This window comes from Ptychodera flava, unplaced genomic scaffold (assembly GCF_041260155.1).
Source record: "Ptychodera flava strain L36383 unplaced genomic scaffold, AS_Pfla_20210202 Scaffold_66__1_contigs__length_654902_pilon, whole genome shotgun sequence".
Taxonomy (NCBI): Eukaryota; Metazoa; Hemichordata; class Enteropneusta; family Ptychoderidae; genus Ptychodera; species Ptychodera flava.
The window spans coordinates 610308-628570 of record NW_027248388.1 but is presented as its reverse complement, the minus strand read 5'-3'; the positions used below and the strand labels follow the sequence as shown (position 1 = coordinate 628570).

The window sequence follows — 18263 nt, the reverse complement described above, 5'->3', positions numbered from 1 at the left end:
TCCATAAGGTATCCAGTTACCTTTATGAAGATGTTGATTAAAGAAATGATCATAGTTTTTCTTTCCAAATTTACTCGTAATCATCGTAAATATATAAGTTCGCATTCACTATTGAATCAATTGTAAACACATTTGTGCCCTTTGTTGGAATATTGATGGTGGATCGTGATAAATTGTTGACAAAACCTACTATTAATGACGTAAGATTTACCTTGCGACCCACACCCAATCAAAATTCTATGTTTTTGCTCATTTGCTTCGTAAAAACGTTCATAATGTATTACAGTTGTCATTTTGCCTTTTTTCAATGATGTAATTCTCTCTTCAAAAAAAAAGACAAACAGTAGTTGAATGATGTTTTTATTTTAAATTGCACGATGCTTTGTTGTAGTCAGAAAATATATCTTGCAAGGTTTTTTTGAATGGCTTTACTAAATATTTTGTTATCGTAAAATGTATATTGATAACAATAAAGTTTACAGCGCTTGCCAGAAAAGCTCTTTCAAATTTATTCATATTTTTTTCGTCTTTACCTCCTTTATATCTGATAGTATTTAACTATTTGTCGAGAGTGTTTTTACAATTTTATTTGGAATTCAAAACAAGATAAAGTAAATAGATTACGCCTCTGTTGTGATCGACATGGTGGCTTACGAATGACTCATCTCCCCTTCTTTTATACAAGCAGTTCATGTGTCATGGGTTCACAGGTTGGATGTTAAATCAGGATTCACAGTGGGCTAAATTGTTTACTTATTTGGGGTGGTATCAGTCTCACTTACCTTTCTCACTTTTCGACCGACCAAACTATAGATTTTGCAAAGAAAAGATTTTCGAGACATAATTTCTGGTATTCAGTTTTGCTAAGTTGGTCCAACCTACAGTGTGAGAAACCCAAGAATTATGTATCATTCCAACTTTTCCCCACACACAGAAACTGGGCAGTTTGGATTATTCATACCTATCTTAATCCTACTGTTCGTAATGTTTATGTTGTAAACACATCTATCGCACACTTTAAACACCTTTTCCCGGGTTCTTGAACCCGGTTGGTCAAAATTGGCTGTTCTGGCCTTTTTGATCACCCTCTTAAAATGCTTGGATAGTTGACTTGGAAAACAATTAACATTAAAAGTTTCATTAGCAATTAAGCCAAACACCGGAGACATCATGAGACACGAACAATCGCAACAACACCAATTCAAAGAAAAGTCAAATTGGACTCCACGAACAGCAAAAATACAAAAACCTGAAAGCTATCTGAAGCTGCTAAACTCGCACTTCTAGAGATACCCTTTCAAACAAGGAAACAAAACATGTCGCGTGCCCAAAGAATCGCGATAAACCAGCTTGCAAACAGTAGACAAATTACCGTAAAAAACCTTTGACAAGGGTCGGGTTTTGTCTTTGTCAACACAAAAGATTACGTACACGAATGCGAAAGGCAATTACGCAACACTAAGTATTATACACAACTAGCCAGTGACGACACAGAACAAATAGTAAACAAAGTACACGAACTATTAAACAAATGTACGAGAACAAACACATCGATCATGATACTTGTAAGTATCTTGATCAAGAAAACATAAAATCCGTACTCCCGCAGTGGTAATTATTGCCTAAAAATTCACAAACCTCGGCAAAATTCTAAAAGACACACTATTCAAAACAAAATTTACTGAAGTAAAGAAACATAGAACAAACAAACTGAACCACCAAACGGACTCACAACGAGACCCAAACATTAATATACTTGCCTCGCTACTCGAAGAGCAAGACCACTAAAATGCATTAAAATAATTTTTCACAAACACAAACTAAGGAAAGAATCTACACTGCGACTGATGAGAAACCACACTCGGGTTTCGAAACGCAAGCGTCAAAGGGCCACTCTATCAACTCTGTAACACAATAGGTCCGGCTGCGTCTCGCCATAAGCTTTCCCCACACAAACAAAACATTACCGTACACACTGATCCAAACTTCCCTACAAATATCCGAGGCGAACAAACATTTTTGTTAACACAAACAATCGGATAAGAATGTAGGAACACATTTTTGAAACGAATCAAACACAAACTCGACACAAAAACATTTTGGATAGTTAGGTGGGAGCGTCTTTCACACTTTTTACATTCATTGCTCTGTGTGGGGGGTTGTCAACCTGATGTAATCGCAAATCCTCAGATTTCCATCTGATATAGGTATGTACGTAAACAAGAAAAGTAAACTCATGAATTTTAATAGACGGGGTGGCTGAGACCAATTTCAATAGAGATTGGTCTCAGCCACCCCGTCTAAGTCTGTGTGGGGAAAAGTTGTCATGTATCCCCAAAGTGTATTTGGTTTAACCCGGATGTGAAGGTGAATAAGACCACGGTCTTTTATTCAAGTTGGTATCAGAACGGAGTCAAGTATTTGTCAGATCTTTTAGATGAGACTGGCTCTTTTTTGACATTTCAAAGTTTTTTGCGATAATATAGTTTTACTCCGAACTTTTTAAAATACATGGGATTAATAAATGCAGTTCCAAGACGTTGGTTAAGGCACTTCCGTCAGTCACGTTTTAATTATGTAAATGATACACTTCCAATATTTTTTTGTCAAGGGGATCATGTAAAACAGTTATGCGATGCTATTTGAGATATTTTCAATGGAACACTTGAAACCAATGAAATGCAAACAGAAATGGGAACGCCAATTTGGGCACTTTGATTCTAATATATTTTTTTCTTTACCGTTTACTATTACAAGTGATTGTACTTTAAGCAATTTTCAATATAGAATTATCTGTAGAATTCTGACCACTAACAAATTTTTGAAAATAAGAGGAAAGGTCGATTCAGACAAATGTTCCTTCTGTGGTAATTTTGAGAAAAGCATTCTACATCTTTTTTTGAGTGTGAATATGTTCTAGATCTATAAAAACATGTAGAGATTAGATTACAGAATAAGTGCAACATACGATTGAGATTTCTCCTTTTGACGCTTTATTAGGTATTAGAAAAGATTCTGATCTGTACTTGTCCAAGAAAACTTGGAAATCAATGAATTATTTCTTATTGCTGTCAAGAAGTTTTTGTTTAATTGCCGCTGTAAAAAAGTGAAGCCAAGTATGAATGGACTGATATCTTTTCTGAATATTGTACAAAACGCAGACGCTTATCAGGCAAGAGTGATGGGAAATGACATTCATCTGAAATACTGGAGTGATTTCACGCATTTTCTTGATTTAATTTAGTATTATATATTCAGTTATGTAAAGCTTTGAGTAAGTGACAATAAAGGAAAAAAAATTAAAAAAAATGTATATTGATAACAATAAAGTTTACAGCGCTTGCCAGAAAAGTGCAACAGAAAATGTTCTCAATTATATGTTGGTTTTTGTTTGTAAATTGTATTTATTTCATCATATACAAGTGTCTTACTCTTCTTCGAAAAGTGTTAGAAATGAAAAGGCAATTTTCTTACTTCTTGTGCATTGCAATTGCATAAAAAACAACCTTTACGATATTTATGGTGTTATATTAAATATTTGAAGAAGTTATGTCTCCAAAACGTAGTAGTATATATGGCATTTCTTATGATAAACAATTAAAATATTAGTGTTCCACACCAGTAAGTCGAAGTCATTCTAACTCCTCAATGACACCAGAAATGACCGAGCTTGTTTTCAAATTACAGTAAACTATTAAAATTGTTTATTTTTTATTCAGGATGCAGTTCTTAAATAATTACTTACGCTACTTTTTGAAGTTACAGTCTTTGTAGCAAATGGTTAGATTTTGAGTCTGATCTTTGTATTACGGATAACAGGCAGTGTTGTCTTATATTTAAAAGTAGCCGGGTAATTTAAGAAAGTAGACGGGTGGACTGCGAGGAAGCGAAGCGACCGAGCGGCGAGTGAGCGTAGTGAACGAGGGTGGGGAGCGCCCTCTGGCAAGGCAAAAAATGAAATTTTGGAGTGGAAATGGTGTTCTCTGGTGGCATCTGAGGTGACATTTAGCTGAGACTGAAACAGTAGTTTTGTTGTGTGTCTTAGACGTGGCTCACATACAACACAACAAACAAACAAACATGATTTTGTTTTGTTTGTATTATTTATGACACACTTATGGTTTTATTTTCAGTGAAGATGTAACTATTAATCTTAAATCACCCGCTGTCTGCTCATTTCATTGCTCATTTCCCATTCTTCATTACCACATAGTAGTTTCCGCTAACCATCAAACTCATTCTATTCTACACATTCGTTTTTCTTAAGAAAAACATCGGTAAGATAATTCACTGTAACATTGTTCGCATTTACGAAAAAATGCGAATAGAAACTCAGAACAATGAAAAAATGCGTAGAGAGTCGATCCAATGCGTAATAATATTACGCATTGGATTGAGTCTCTACGCATTTTTTCATTGTTATGAGTTTTCTATATGCAAACGGTTGCGAAAGCACTCTCCGCGACTGAGCTTAGGCGACATCAAGACGAGATGAGAGCCCGCTTAACATTAAATTTGTTGCAACATTTCTGTCAGTCACTCATTTTATGTGGAAAGTTTCGGATTCTCTGAGTGTAGTCTGAAAAATCGGCATCGTCGAGTCAGAGGCACGTTACCATGTCAGTTGCTAATTTTCAGGCTAGCGATAGTTTCTGAAACTTATGACACAAAGTGCGTGATTGACAGAAATGTTGCAACAAATTAAATGCAAACCGCGCACGATCATCGCGTTTCGCTGTCCCAAGCGTCAGAAGGAAACAATTCTATTTTCTTTCAAATTTGCTCCACGAGTCCGTGAAAAAAATGATTCAGAGGGTCCATCGAAAGACACTATCGGGCAACCCAACATGGAGAACATGGAGAAGCGTAGTGAAATTGAACCCATGCCGGAATCCACGACGTGTTGTCCTGTTGTCTTAAGCAATAGAGGATCAGCGCCACGGTGAAGCCGTGAGCCGTGACGATGATGCGCCGGTCGGCAACGGTCGGCAACACACATGCCTGTCACCGTGGATTCTAGTACATAAAAATAATGAACGAAAAAAATACATATTTAAATAAACAGTTGCTTCTAAAAAAATCAGTTCTAGCTCATTTTTTTAAATCTAGAAAATGCGTCGGTATTGCTCTTAGAATAACTTGATTTGTTGAGAAGATCATACTCGTAGTGACCGTGACGTTGGCAGCCAGCGCGGCGGCGGAAAACTCTCAGTCTCATGAACTTCGAATCGTCGATCAAAATCACATCTTTTCGGCGCTTTTTTCTCACAAATTCAGCGAAATTGAAGTTTTTCATACATAAACTAAATATATTTTTGGAATCAAGTATACCTTTCGAACGGGCTTTCTTTGGGTAAAATATTCCATCGGCAAGGTGCCAGTGGCCGACGCCACATTTCTTTTTGACGCCATCGTTAAGGTAGTATGCACCTCGAAAGTGAAAGGCTTAAACTTTTGCTCAAACTTTCCTCAAGGAATCTTTCAATCATTCTCTTTCAAAATCAAGAATAAAAACAGGGGGTCACCATGCAAATTTTGGTACTAGAGAAACAAATTACCCAAGATTTACCGATATTAGAAATTCAAAATGGCCGCCATCCCTGTGTTAACTCTATGGAGAATTTTTTTTTTTTTCGAATTTCGAAAAACTAAGCCAGTGAAAAGTTTTCTTTTACCAAGAGCTTTAAAATGAATCCCCACATGCCGTATATCAGAAGAGAATTGTAAAAGTTTGAGAGTCCGAATGTCTGTCCCCGAGGTGCGTTCTACCTTAAAAATCATGACCTAAGATGACCTTCATACTAATCAAACCAATTGCACTGCTCGTAACAAAGACAGCACCATAGGCGCGTCCATCAGCCAATCACACTATTTAACAAATAAAAGATCGGGCTCAAAAAGCCACAAACGGGTATTTAGAAACTGTTTTATGTTTGTGCAATCCCGAATTACAGGTCTATAAAACAATCTAATGACGTTAAAAGTAGCCGGGAAAAAATGCAGAACAGCCGGGTTATTTACCCGGCACCCGGCTTCTAAGGACAACAATGAACAGGTATTTATGTACATGGTCTTTTTTTCTGCCCTTTTGAGGTGGATCCTCAGTCGCCGTACGGTTATTTCAACGCTCTTTATCATCGTGGTTTTAGCAGTGTTGGTTGTTGTTTTTGTAGCCGTCTGGAGAAAAGAAAACGAAAATTAGTGCAGGATAGAAAGGTAAGCGGCATATTGAAGTGAATCGAAATTAACTGACCTGATAATGAAATCTTATGGTGAAGAAATCGCACCTTAATTCTGAAACCTCGGTGATGTTATTAGGTTTGGATATTCAGGCGTGATTTTGACAGTTAAAGTATATATACATATTAATATGTGGGTGGAATACCTCATAGCAATTATGTCCACTCTTTCCTGATTTATCGAATTCATATGTTATAATGCAGTTGCAGGAAGATATAGATCATCCATATCAAGAGATTGCCCTGAAAGATATACCAGAGGTAAGATTTATCACATTTGTTTCTCACTTTAGGGCACGCTTATCATATCTTGTATGAGAAGTCCACAAACATCCTGTCGGAAATACAGTGTGCGGATAGGAACACTGGACTGGTTTTGAAAATTGCGTATTGTAAGCCTGCTCAACTCTGCGCAGTAATAATCTCAAAAAACAGGATGGTTGGACAGTCTCATATACATACGTTTACTTTTCTTGTACGTGGCACACAAGTTGTGTAGATAACATTGTAGATAAAAGAACTGACTCATTTGAGTGTCTGGATAGAACACACAAGGGAATTGCTAAGTTACTTATCGAGTTGATAGTAGAGACCGAAGTTAATTAGGATAGCACTCAGCTAACAATAAGACGTACTGATGCCAATCTTTTTTTATAGACACACAAAGATAAACAGTAGAGTGGAGTGTTACATGGTTAGTATTTCATTCAAATGAGTCGGTTCATTTTATCTGCAATGTTATTTACAATTTGTGCGGGACGTACAAAAAAGTAAACGTAATGTCTATGAGGCTGTCCAACCTACCTAGTTTTGCTTTATATATATAATATAATATATATATATATATATATATATATATATATATATATATATATATATAGATATCGGATACGTACACTCTGTGGCGTGGAAACGTCAGGCTCTAGAGAGGCAACGGGTACACAAATATACTCTAAGTCGTAGCACTTTATTCAGCTGAGTAACATAAGTTACACGGTAAAACTTCTATGTCTCACACTAGTCTAATAATAGGCGTCGGTCACGGTCAGTGTCGTCTCGAGCGTCGCAACAGGTTCTACAAAGACGTGGTCCACCACAGTCAAACAGACTGGGCTTCTCACTGAGGTCAGTGCGTCAAAGTCTCAGAGCGTCTACATCTCTGTACAGGAATGCGTCAAGACGTGAAGTGAAGTGTCTCTCTGTCTAGAATGTGTACAACTTAAATCGTCTCTAAATCTGCATATTGTCATGCCTTTGGTATGCATCTTATAATTAACTAAAAGAGAGTGAAAGACAGGAAGGTCGCTCCCATCAGTACATCTGTCAACATAGCGCAGGAGGTCCTGCTAAAGTGTCCGGTCGGAGTTAATTACTTAAGCTGTTGTCAAAACAATACGTTCACTAAAGACGGATGAACGGTTACATCAAAAGGTCACGAAAATAAACAAGTGGAAATCATTCTCACGATGTTCCTCTGAGAAGGGGTTTACCATAGGTCACAGTCATTGTCATGCAGTTAATTTAGTGATAAAATATTAAACTATGAAGGGCTATGTCACAAAACATATAAAACATATATATGTATGTAGGTATATATAATTGTGTCTAATTTGAAATGCAAATGAAATGTACTGTTATGTACGTCAACGATAACTAAGCCAAAGTGATACATTACCGAAAGACATAATATTAATTAAGCAGTAAATCACACCAAGCGATGGTATATCACGAGATTTTGACCAGTCCATGACATATAAGCACGAGCGATAGCGAGAGCATAGATGACGTGAACTAGTCAAAATCGAGTTTGAATATCCAGGTGTGATGTCTCCGGTGACAGTACGTACATATAATAAGTAGGTAGTATACATCATCGAAATATGCACCGTTTCCTGTTTAATCTAATTTATATGTTTCAAATGCAGTTGGAGGGAGAGAATGATCCTCAATATCAGAGCTTGACTTGCGAGATATACCACAGGTAAGTTTGTTTTGTTTCTCACCTTAGGGCACGAATATCTTGTATGAGAAGGTCAAAAACATTCTGTCGGGAATATAGCGTGCGAATACTAGAACATTGGATTGGTTTTGAAAATTGCATATTGTAAGCCTACTCAAGTCTATGCAGTACCAATCCATACACACACACACCACACACACACACACCACACACCACACTATATATATATATATATATATATATATATATATATATATTATATATATATATAATATATATATGTGTGTGTGTGTGTGTGTGTGTGTGTGTGGTGTGTTTGTGTGTATATATACATACATAGACCTTGTTATCATTATAGTATGACGTCACACTATAGGTATATGACTACAATGAATCCATATTCCACATGTGGGGGACATTTGACCCAGACTACTTTTAAACGTAAACAAACAAACTTAGCTGTAGAGGACACTGTCACTGCTATCAAATTCTCGGAACGCACAAGATGGAAGGTAATTAAGTTTAGGGAAATACGGGATATTAATATACATTGTGTAAATATAAAAATACGCCCGATTCTAGAATTTTCATTAATTTATGTGCGGGATGGTAAAAATTGTAGTCTGCTGTCACTTTTTTGACGATTGAGTAGACAACACAGTGCAGTCAAGTAAAAGTTTATTTGTTGCCACCAGAAATTCTGGATCAACACCATACAAAGTGATGGCAATGAGTACGAGGCATCGATCGTTACCTTTCAGAGAAAGGCTACCATTACTCCATTTGTAGGGATAGAGTTTTTTGAGGTTGCTCAAGATGCGATCTTAAGTGGAAGGGCAATGGATGTATTTCCGGTATGGTGTTGATCAAGAACTTCTTATGGCAAGAAATTTAAATAAACTTCACATTGACTGCACTCGGTAGCCTGCAAAAAGCTTATGAACTGCTTTACTGATATGTCCGTGGCGTTAACCTGTGTTTTTCGGCGTTGATTCGCGATGAATCGGTCAATTTCTTCACCACTGACATTTACGTGACGCTGCTCCGTTGCCGACATTTTGTGTTGTCTACTCGATCGTCAAAAAGTGACAGCAGACTATAATAATAAATCTCGAGCCGCCGAGCCACTGGCGGACAATGACAATAAACTTATGCTGGAAAAGAATTACGGATCGCCACCTGTGTGACATAGAACAGGACGGATAAGAATTAGAATTACCCCTGTTCTAAGTCAACAACCGGAACTTTTTCCTGCCCTTTGCCGTGACGCTTTGGTGCATAGACCGATTTGTTGCGATTGATTCCGTAATCTCGTGACATTTTACGAAGAGGTAATGCAATAAATCCAGGTATGGAAACAAGGAAGGCATGTCCAATGAAATTTCGAATCGCTAAAGCTTTTGTAGCTAGTATGGAGGTGCGCCAACGCGGCTGGTGCTCCTGCTCGGACGGACGCTCATGTCACTGTGACATCTTGAAACCTTGCGTGGCAATAAAACCCGAAACTTCGAATCTACACCTCAACTTAAGTTCAACTGGATAAATAAGTACCGTATGAGCTTCGGAAAGTGGCGTCGAAGGCAAATTTATCAAATTATTCGACGAACAACAATAAATTTCCTTCATCACATAAAAGTCCGTACATTCTCGATCGGAATCGAACCCCGCAAGTTGCACTGTAGCTGAGACATAAGCTGTCAGTTATAGCTCTAGCCTGAACTCTTCAGTGCACACCGTTAGCATGTATTTTCGAAAGTTGACTCGGGCAACAGAACAGTGTTTCTTCAATTGACAAAATTTGAAGGCATCTACAGGCGACATATGTGTCACTGCAAACATCAAAGTTCGTAAGACATAAACATTGACGACCAGGATCGGGATTGACGAGTTTGACACCGGTGGACACCGGTACCGGTGGTGACGGTCCGTGTGGCCACGTAGATTTGGGTCACAGTAACAGTAGTTGCCATCGAACAGAATTTTTCGGGTTCGCCAAGATCGTAAGTTCGCGATATTTTGAAAGCAAAACCATATCCTAGAATACGAACTACTGTTTCGATCTTGTTGTTGCCTTCCCTTCATAAATATATTTCAAAATATTATTCTTTTTATGGCGTGCTGAAAAATATGTCTGATTACCTGAGGTACGCGCCCGACGAATCCGCCGAAAAATGCAACTGAATGATGAAATTCCTGGCTTGCACCATGCATTTTAGGCAAGTATGAGACCTTGTCGAAATTCAGAAACACACAGACCCCTATTGGCATTTCAAAAACATGGTGACCCTGTTCCGAATCACAGGCGATATTGGGTAATACCGATTTATCATATACCCATGCCAGTATTTTTCTTATATATATCTATATATATATATATATATATATATATATATATATTATATATATATATATTATATATATATATATATATAATAGATATATATAATCGAATAAACTGTATTTGCGCCATCAATATACTGGTATGATAGCTTGCAAATATTCCACAATCACTCTCGACAGCATATAATCTAGTGACATCATTGCCAAGCCTGGTACAACGATATCTTGAAAGTTTGTATTCCAGCAATAGACCCAAGTTATTGCAATTCATGTTCAACTCGGACAATCAAACTTACAAATCCAGAAAATCCGATTTACCTACTACAGGTTTCTGTCCACCCGACCCTTGAGCAAATACTTCTCTGTCGAATACGAAGTCGGACACAAATACAGAGTATGCGATGCCTGGCGAGATCGTCCTTGAGTTTCCAAAAGAGTACGTCCGCCAGAAAGATTTGATTGGCGAAGGCACGTTTGGCAGGGTTTTCAAGGCTGAAGCATGGGAACTTTGCGACAGAGACGGTGTGACTGTGGTAGCATTGAAGACTATAAAAGGTATCGATGTACTCTCGTGTAATGGAGAGAGAGAGAGCGAGCGAGCGAGCGAGAGAGAGAGAGAGAGAGAGAGAGAGGAGAGAGAGAGAGAGAGAGAGAGAGAGAGAGAGAGAGAGAGTGTGTGTGTGTGTGTGTGTGTGTGGGAGAGAGAGAGAGAGAGAGAGAGAGAGAGAGAGAGAGAGAGAGAGAGAGAGAGAGAGAGAGAAGAGAGAGAGAGAGAGTCATTGGTTTACTGATGTATCGAACTGAAAATAACAAATAACTAAATAAAAAGGTCTAGACTTCTGATTTTATGGATTCTATGTTCTTGTGTGTGCTTAGATAATGCTCCTGAAGATGACAAACAGAAGTTAACAGATGAATTGGAGTTACTTAAAACGATCGCCAGCACAAGAACATCCTATCCCTGGTGGATACTGTACCAAGACAGGTCAGTGTGACATCAAGTATTTTAAAGAGAATTGATCTCGTCTATTGTTTGCTGTTAATTCCATTGACAGAGGTTTTACTTTACAGAACCAACGTATTTGCTGTTGGATTATATGGCACTCGGCAACTTGCAGGAGTATTTGAGGGATTTTCGAAAAGCAAACGCTGACACTACACAAACGCCGAAGGAAGATCGCCGCGTCTTAGTAGCAGCGATCTTATAGTTTTGCCTGGCAAATTGCGAGTGCTATGGTTTACCTGTCATCGGAGAAGGTACGCTGTGGATATGTAACTTAATAATCGGGTTTTAAAAGAGTTGAGAATACCCTTGAAAAGCGTTGCATTTTGTAAAGCGTTTTGACTGCAGATTACAAAAGTTACGCTAACCAGGAGAAGATACAAATTAACCAAAACGCAAAAGCCGGAAAGAAATTTGATGTAATATATTGATAACATTCTTATAACGTTAAATGCTGTATTGCATGGAGGCATGTTAAGAAAATGAAATCTTATAAGTTGATACACAAAAAAATATAAGTGAAAATAGCATTCACTATTCTTGTAAATATATAATATCAATGTCATCTTGAACAACATACAGGTAATCCATGGTGATCTCGCTGCGAGGAATGTTATGTTAAATGACAACAAAATTTGTAAAGTGACAAACTTTGGACGAGACTGAACAATTTAAGAGGCAACGCGGACGACAACGAAGTAGTGCGCCTCAAAGACATTCATTGATTACAGAACGCACCAAGTAATATATTTGATTGGTGTTTGTATTGTCAAAAACAGTAATAGTAAGGGGGCCTTACATTTTGAACATTTTTTCTCATAAAGTATGCGTTTCATGTTTCAGATGCGATTACCTGTACGATGGATGGCACCGGAAGCACTGTGGTCGTCTGAATTTTCTGTAGAGAGTGATATTTGGTCATTTGGCGTGGTCGTCTGGGAGATAGTCACGCTAGGTAGGTGCACAGACAAAAAGTGGTCGGTTGCATCAAAGATTGCCAACGGATATTAACGGATATGTCTTGATCTTCTATGTTATCCGGTTAAACATATTTGGCATTATGTCACGTATAAACTCGTACGGCATCAGGACTCTATGTTTACTTTCTTCATATTACTCGCATTACAGGAAACACACCATACCCAGGAATGTCAGCCAAAGAGGTGATCGAATATCTGAAGCAAGGGAGTAGAATGGTCAGACCTAACTACTGCAATGAGGATCTGTGAGTTTAGATTTTTCTTCAAATTTGAGTCCCATATACTTGGACATGGAGCAAAAGATTAAGGAATGGACTTCGTTCAGTTAACACAATATTTAAAAAAAAATATTCACGTTTTCAAATAAAACATCACTGATCGTACAAAGGTAGTGAATATGTTAGCATATCAACCATTTAAGTATCCCGCTATCATTCCATCTTGTGTAGGTACCTGCTTATGATGAACTGTTGGTCACAAAAGCCGACGCGGAGGCCAAAATTCAAGGACCTCGTTCACGAGCTAGAAGAGATGGAGTGCGACACAGAGGTAATTGCATACTAGTGAAATGATCTTGTAATATTTTAAATCTTAGACACGTTCTGAGCAGCAGTACCTAATTTCGACAAGTAGTTTGCTAAAAAGAGCGAAACTTGGCAAACTCGCTCGTCTGTTTGAAAACTTTCTTTCATTCGTTATACAGACTTGTAGCGAAAGGCTTGGGAATTCTGCGTTGACATTAATTAATATGTATTTCATCCTCAATTTGTTCGTACATCTTTCAGGGCTCATTACTATTTGACATAATGCAGTGTGAGCTGAATGGAATTGAATAGTACTGTGTATTTTCACGTATATACTCGAGTGTGCGGCTATAGGGTGTCTTGATACGTACACTCTGGGGTAGAAAATTGAAGTAGAAGAGACATCAACAAGTACACATAAATACTCTAAGTCGTCGTACTTTATTGACTGAGTAACACACAAGTTACACGGTACAGTTCTATACCTAAGCCAGTCGAATAATAATCTTCAGGTCCTGGTCGTCTGTCATCTTCAAGCGGCTTTCAGGCGTCTCGGAGATTAAAATGCCAACAAGTGGCTCCGTGTTGTTAGTATGTGATTTTCATGAGTCAACAGGCTGAAGAGGGACATTTTGAACAATTGGCGTATTTGTTTTTATCATTACATAAATATTGCTGATATCGCCTTATGTGTGGAATATGACCAGGTCTGAGTAAGCAGTCGGGAGACGAAGTCGTCTAATACTATAAATGACTACTTTATTCAATACTAATATAGTAGACAGTGGCTAATACAGTGAAGCATAACGCTTGGGTGAAAGACCGTACACAGAGTCCAGTGATGTGAAGTGTCTCTGTTAAGGGTGGAAAAGTCTCTGATTTGGTAAGGCGAGGTTCCCGATGATAAAGCAGTTTTGGCGGGAAAGAGTCTACGAATCAGAAGAAAGGCACATGATGGATTATACATATTTCCTAGCTGATGAAATCTCTTGTTGATAGAGTAAACAGTGACAGGAAGCGGTGCCTCAAGCTTAGTCTTTGACGGAATGCTATTAGTCGACTGAAAATATGGTTTGACCCTAAAAAAATTGCTACAAAAGGTTTCTCAACGGTTTTTTATAGAGTCAAATGTGCTTAATAACATACTAAAAGTCTACCAAAATCTGACCACCGGAAACGCGTCATTTTCAAGATGGCGTCCAAGATGGCCGCCATATACTTAAAATGGCCATAACTACTTAAATATTAAACTAGACTAGTGATGTCTGTATCTACCACAATGTTTTAGTGGTTTAGGAATCAAATACCATATCTAGATTATAGACAAGTGGTCATAAGTCCCATAATTTGCATATTTGTACATGTTAAAAAATAATCACTGTCACATTCTTCGTCCGGAACATGTTGTTCATGTGGATTTTCACAATTTCCAAGGTTAGGTAGTAAAGGGAAATCAACTCCACACATCGTTCATGTTTGGGTTGTTTGCGTTTTGTGTATAAAATTGTGTATAATATAAGTTTATATCATGCTTGGCTGTTTTAAGTAAATTGTGGCTTAGCCATGGCGAGACGTTCCCGTAATCTATGTGTCTTGATGTTACTCCACACTGGAGTGGAGAGACTAGTGTGACACTGCGATCCTTTGGCGCTGTGTTTCGAAAACAGAGTTTTCTTACATCAGTCGCTTAAATTCATTCTTGATTCGTGAGCTGTGTTGAATGGTTGATTGTTTTTATTTGTTAGTATGTTGTTCCACTTACGTTTGGTGTTCAGTAGGGAAGCTAGAATGTCCACTGGTTGGTCTTGATGTGTTTCTGTAGGTTCGTGTTGAACCTGAGTTCGAGCTGTTGTCGCTTTGTGAAGCCTGGCGCTTATAAGTGTATCGCCTATATTTCTGTTCCTTCTATATGCGATTATTGGTTGATTTTGGAACAGTTTTTTAGTGTTTCATCTTTTACAAGTTCACTCAAGTTTTCTGTTTTCGTTGTTGAATGGTCGATTGTTTTATTTGTTAGTATGTTGTTCCACTTACGTTTGTGGTTCAAGTAGGGAAGCTAGAATGTCCACTGGTTGGTCTTGATGTGTTTGTGTAGGTTCGTGTGAACCTGAGTTCGAGTTGTTGTCGCTTTGTGAAGCCTGGCGCTTATAAGTGTATCGCCTATATTTCTGTTCCTTCTATATGCGATTATTGGTTGATTTTGGAACAGTTTTTAGTGTTTCATCTTTTACAGTTCACTCCAGTTTCTGTTTTCGTTGTTGCATGTTCTGATGTATCGTATTGTTTCATCTTTGATCAGACTTTGAATGTTGCTGCCGGATGGCATGACTTTCTTTGTAAGAACTGGAATGTATCCGTTGTTTTGTGTGTGTCTTGGTGTCGAGAATGTTCTCTTTGTTGTATCGACGACCTTTGCAGATAGTCAGGTCTAAATATGTGATTTCTTGAGAGGAGCTTTCCAAACGAAAATTTGAAAGCAGGATGCATTTTGTTGATGTTTGATATGAATTTATTGAGTTCGTGTTGTGTTCCGATGAAAATCAGAAAATCATCATCCCTGAACCTCAGCCAGGTCGGCATTTGTTGTTTTTCTTTACTGTATTATTCTCATTTTTGTCTCGTGAAATGTAATATCTGCTATTTTCGGAGACGAGAGATACCCCATAGAGCACCCTCATATTTGCGGTAGAATTCATCATTGAATTTAAATGTGTTGTATTTTAATATTTTTTTAAGCAGAGCTATCATGTATTTCGTTGGTGGCTGCTTGATTATGTAATTGTTTGATGATCTTTCCTGATTTCATGCTCTGCCGACTGATTCAGCTGCCTCATTATGTGGTGTATTTGTGTTAATTGAAAATACATCTAGTGTTACTAGTGTGGCATTGAACGGAACTTTGATTGTTTAAATTTTCCGTATAAAGTCTGTTGTATCTTTGATGTATGTTGGTTGTTTCTTTGACGATTTGTTTGAGAAAGTGGTCATGAATTATAATATGTGAAATGTTGGACTGGAGCATCCACTTATAATTGGCCGTCCTACGAGCTTAGTTCCTGGTGGCGGCATTTTATGTATTTTTGTAGAAGGTACCAAAGTGATGTTCTTATTTCTCTATTGACTGATTCAAATATTCAAAATATGGGATAGTCAATGTGTTTTTCATTGTACATTTCTGCTGTGAGATTGTGTATGTCTTCTATTGTAGTGTTTGTGTCATCTGTTGCCAATTTTGTGTACATCGTTGATCGCTAAGTTGACGTTAGCATTCTTTTATGTGATCATCAGTGTTTAAAACTGCTGTCCCCCGTCCTTTATCAAACGGTTTTATGGTTATCTTCTTGCTCTTCGATAGCGTTTTCAACGCTATTTGTTTTACATGTGCCATGTTGTTTTTTGTGTTTCGAATAGGTGTGTTAACATTAGCCAATTTTGTCGCTTCCAAATAATTTCCTAGTTTTTAGTTCTCAGTTGTATGTGGGATCCATTTTGAGTTCATTTTGAATGGGTGTTGTAAGGTTATCAAAGACCATCAAACAATACATAATCAAGCAGCCACCAACAAAATACATGATAGCTCTGCTTAAAAATAATCTTAAAATACAACACATTTGAATTAAACGATGAATTCTACCGGCAAATATGGGATGCTCTATGGGGACTCCCTCGTCGCTGGAAATAGCAGATATTACATTTCATGAGATAGAAATAAGAATAATACAAAACACAAAAACAACAAATGGCGACCTGGCTGAGGTTCAGGGACGATGTTTTCCTGGTTTTCACGGAACACAACACGAACTCAATGAATTCATATCAAACATCAACAAAATGCATCCTGCTTTCAAATTTTCGCTTGAAAGCTCTTCTCAAGAAATCACATATTTAGACCTGACTATCTACAAAGGTCGTCGATACAACAAAAAGAACATTCTCGACACCAAGACACACATAAAACCAACAAATACATTCCAGTTCTTACAAAGAACTCATGCCATCCGGCAGCAACATTAAAAGGTCTGATCAAAGGCAAAACATTACGATACATCAGAACATGCTACAACGAAACCGATTTTACAGAGAAAGTCACACAATTTAGTGAAAAATTACAAGACCGACAATATAAAAATACCGCAATTATATGGTGTCGGTCACATTTGATCAGAATTGGTACATACCAGTGTGGATACCAAAGTTCAACAATAAATGTTGTTTCTATCTGTTCAGTGCAGGAAAATTCTACGTTGATGTTGTGACAATGATTTCTGCACAGTATAACCAGAAAACAACAAGAAATATATAAACCAGAATAAACAAGAATGACAAAAGTAAATAAGTCTGAAACTTTAGGTACTGGAGGTCAACTTTAGCAACATGCATAGCAAAAACAGCTAGTCCCCTTTAGTTTGAGCAGGTCTGTTAATAAGTAACAGTTCAAAAACAATGACAGGAAATGACTCAAGGTCAGTGGAGTAGCCTGTTTCAGTCACTGGCATGGAGTGTTGGCTCCTACACATTTGCACATTTTTGACGTCCATTTGAGCAACGTCACATCTCAGCCCCTGCATCTATCTGTACACCGAATACTGAGATGATAGCTTTGGCGGTAAGGGAACTTTTGTGTGTAACGGACATACATCCGCACTAACACACCCACATACATACATAGAGACACACAGACGCCACCGACTCACCATATAAGCTGTTTTTGTTATTTATGTACATACCAAATATGAGCTAAAAATGAAATAGAACGCATTATCAGAGAAACAGATCATAAAAGCAGAAAAAGACAGCTTGAACAACAAAAGAAAGAACGCCACAAACAATACAGTAGTCTTCATAACAAGATATAGCCCGTACATCAAAATGACAAAAATCAAGCAAGCCCTGACAGAAAACTGAAGTGAACTTGAAAAAGACGAAAGACTAAGAAAAACTGTTCTAAAATCAACAATAATCGCATATAGAAGGAACACTAATATAGGCGATACACTTATAAGCGCCAGACTTCACAAAGCGACGACAGCTCGAACTCAGGTTCACACGAACCTCCACAAACACATCAAGACCAACCAGTAGACATTCTAGATTTCCTAATTGAACACCAAACGTAAGTGGAACAATATACTAACAAAAAAAAACGATCAACCATTCAACACGTCTCATCAATAAAGAATGAATTTTAAGCGACTGATGAAGAAAACTCTCTTTTCG

The 18263-nt window shown here is 37.7% G+C and overlaps 1 protein-coding gene across 1 annotated transcript; it reads left to right on the top strand.

Annotated features, from left to right (window-relative positions):
* Window positions 1-10940: 10940 nt before the first annotated feature.
* LOC139128729 (tyrosine kinase receptor Cad96Ca-like) lies at window positions 10941-13086 on the top strand. Its single transcript, XM_070694459.1, has 5 exons — window positions 10941-11094; window positions 11416-11524; window positions 12367-12497; window positions 12671-12767; window positions 12972-13086. The coding sequence occupies exons 1-5, from the start codon at window positions 10941-10943 to the stop codon at window positions 13084-13086; spliced, it is 606 nt and encodes a 201-aa protein (XP_070550560.1).
* Window positions 13087-18263: the final 5177 nt, after the last annotated feature.

Coding starts and splice junctions, on each gene's coding strand:
- LOC139128729 (XM_070694459.1), top strand. CDS start 10,941: ATGCCTGGCGAGATCGTCCTTGAGTTTCCAAAAGAGTACGTCCGCCAG. Junction 12,498..12,670: donor CTGGGAGATAGTCACGCTAG/GTAGGTGCACAG, acceptor CTCGCATTACAG/GAAACACACCATACCCAGGA. Junction 12,768..12,971: donor AACTACTGCAATGAGGATCT/GTGAGTTTAGAT, acceptor CATCTTGTGTAG/GTACCTGCTTATGATGAACT.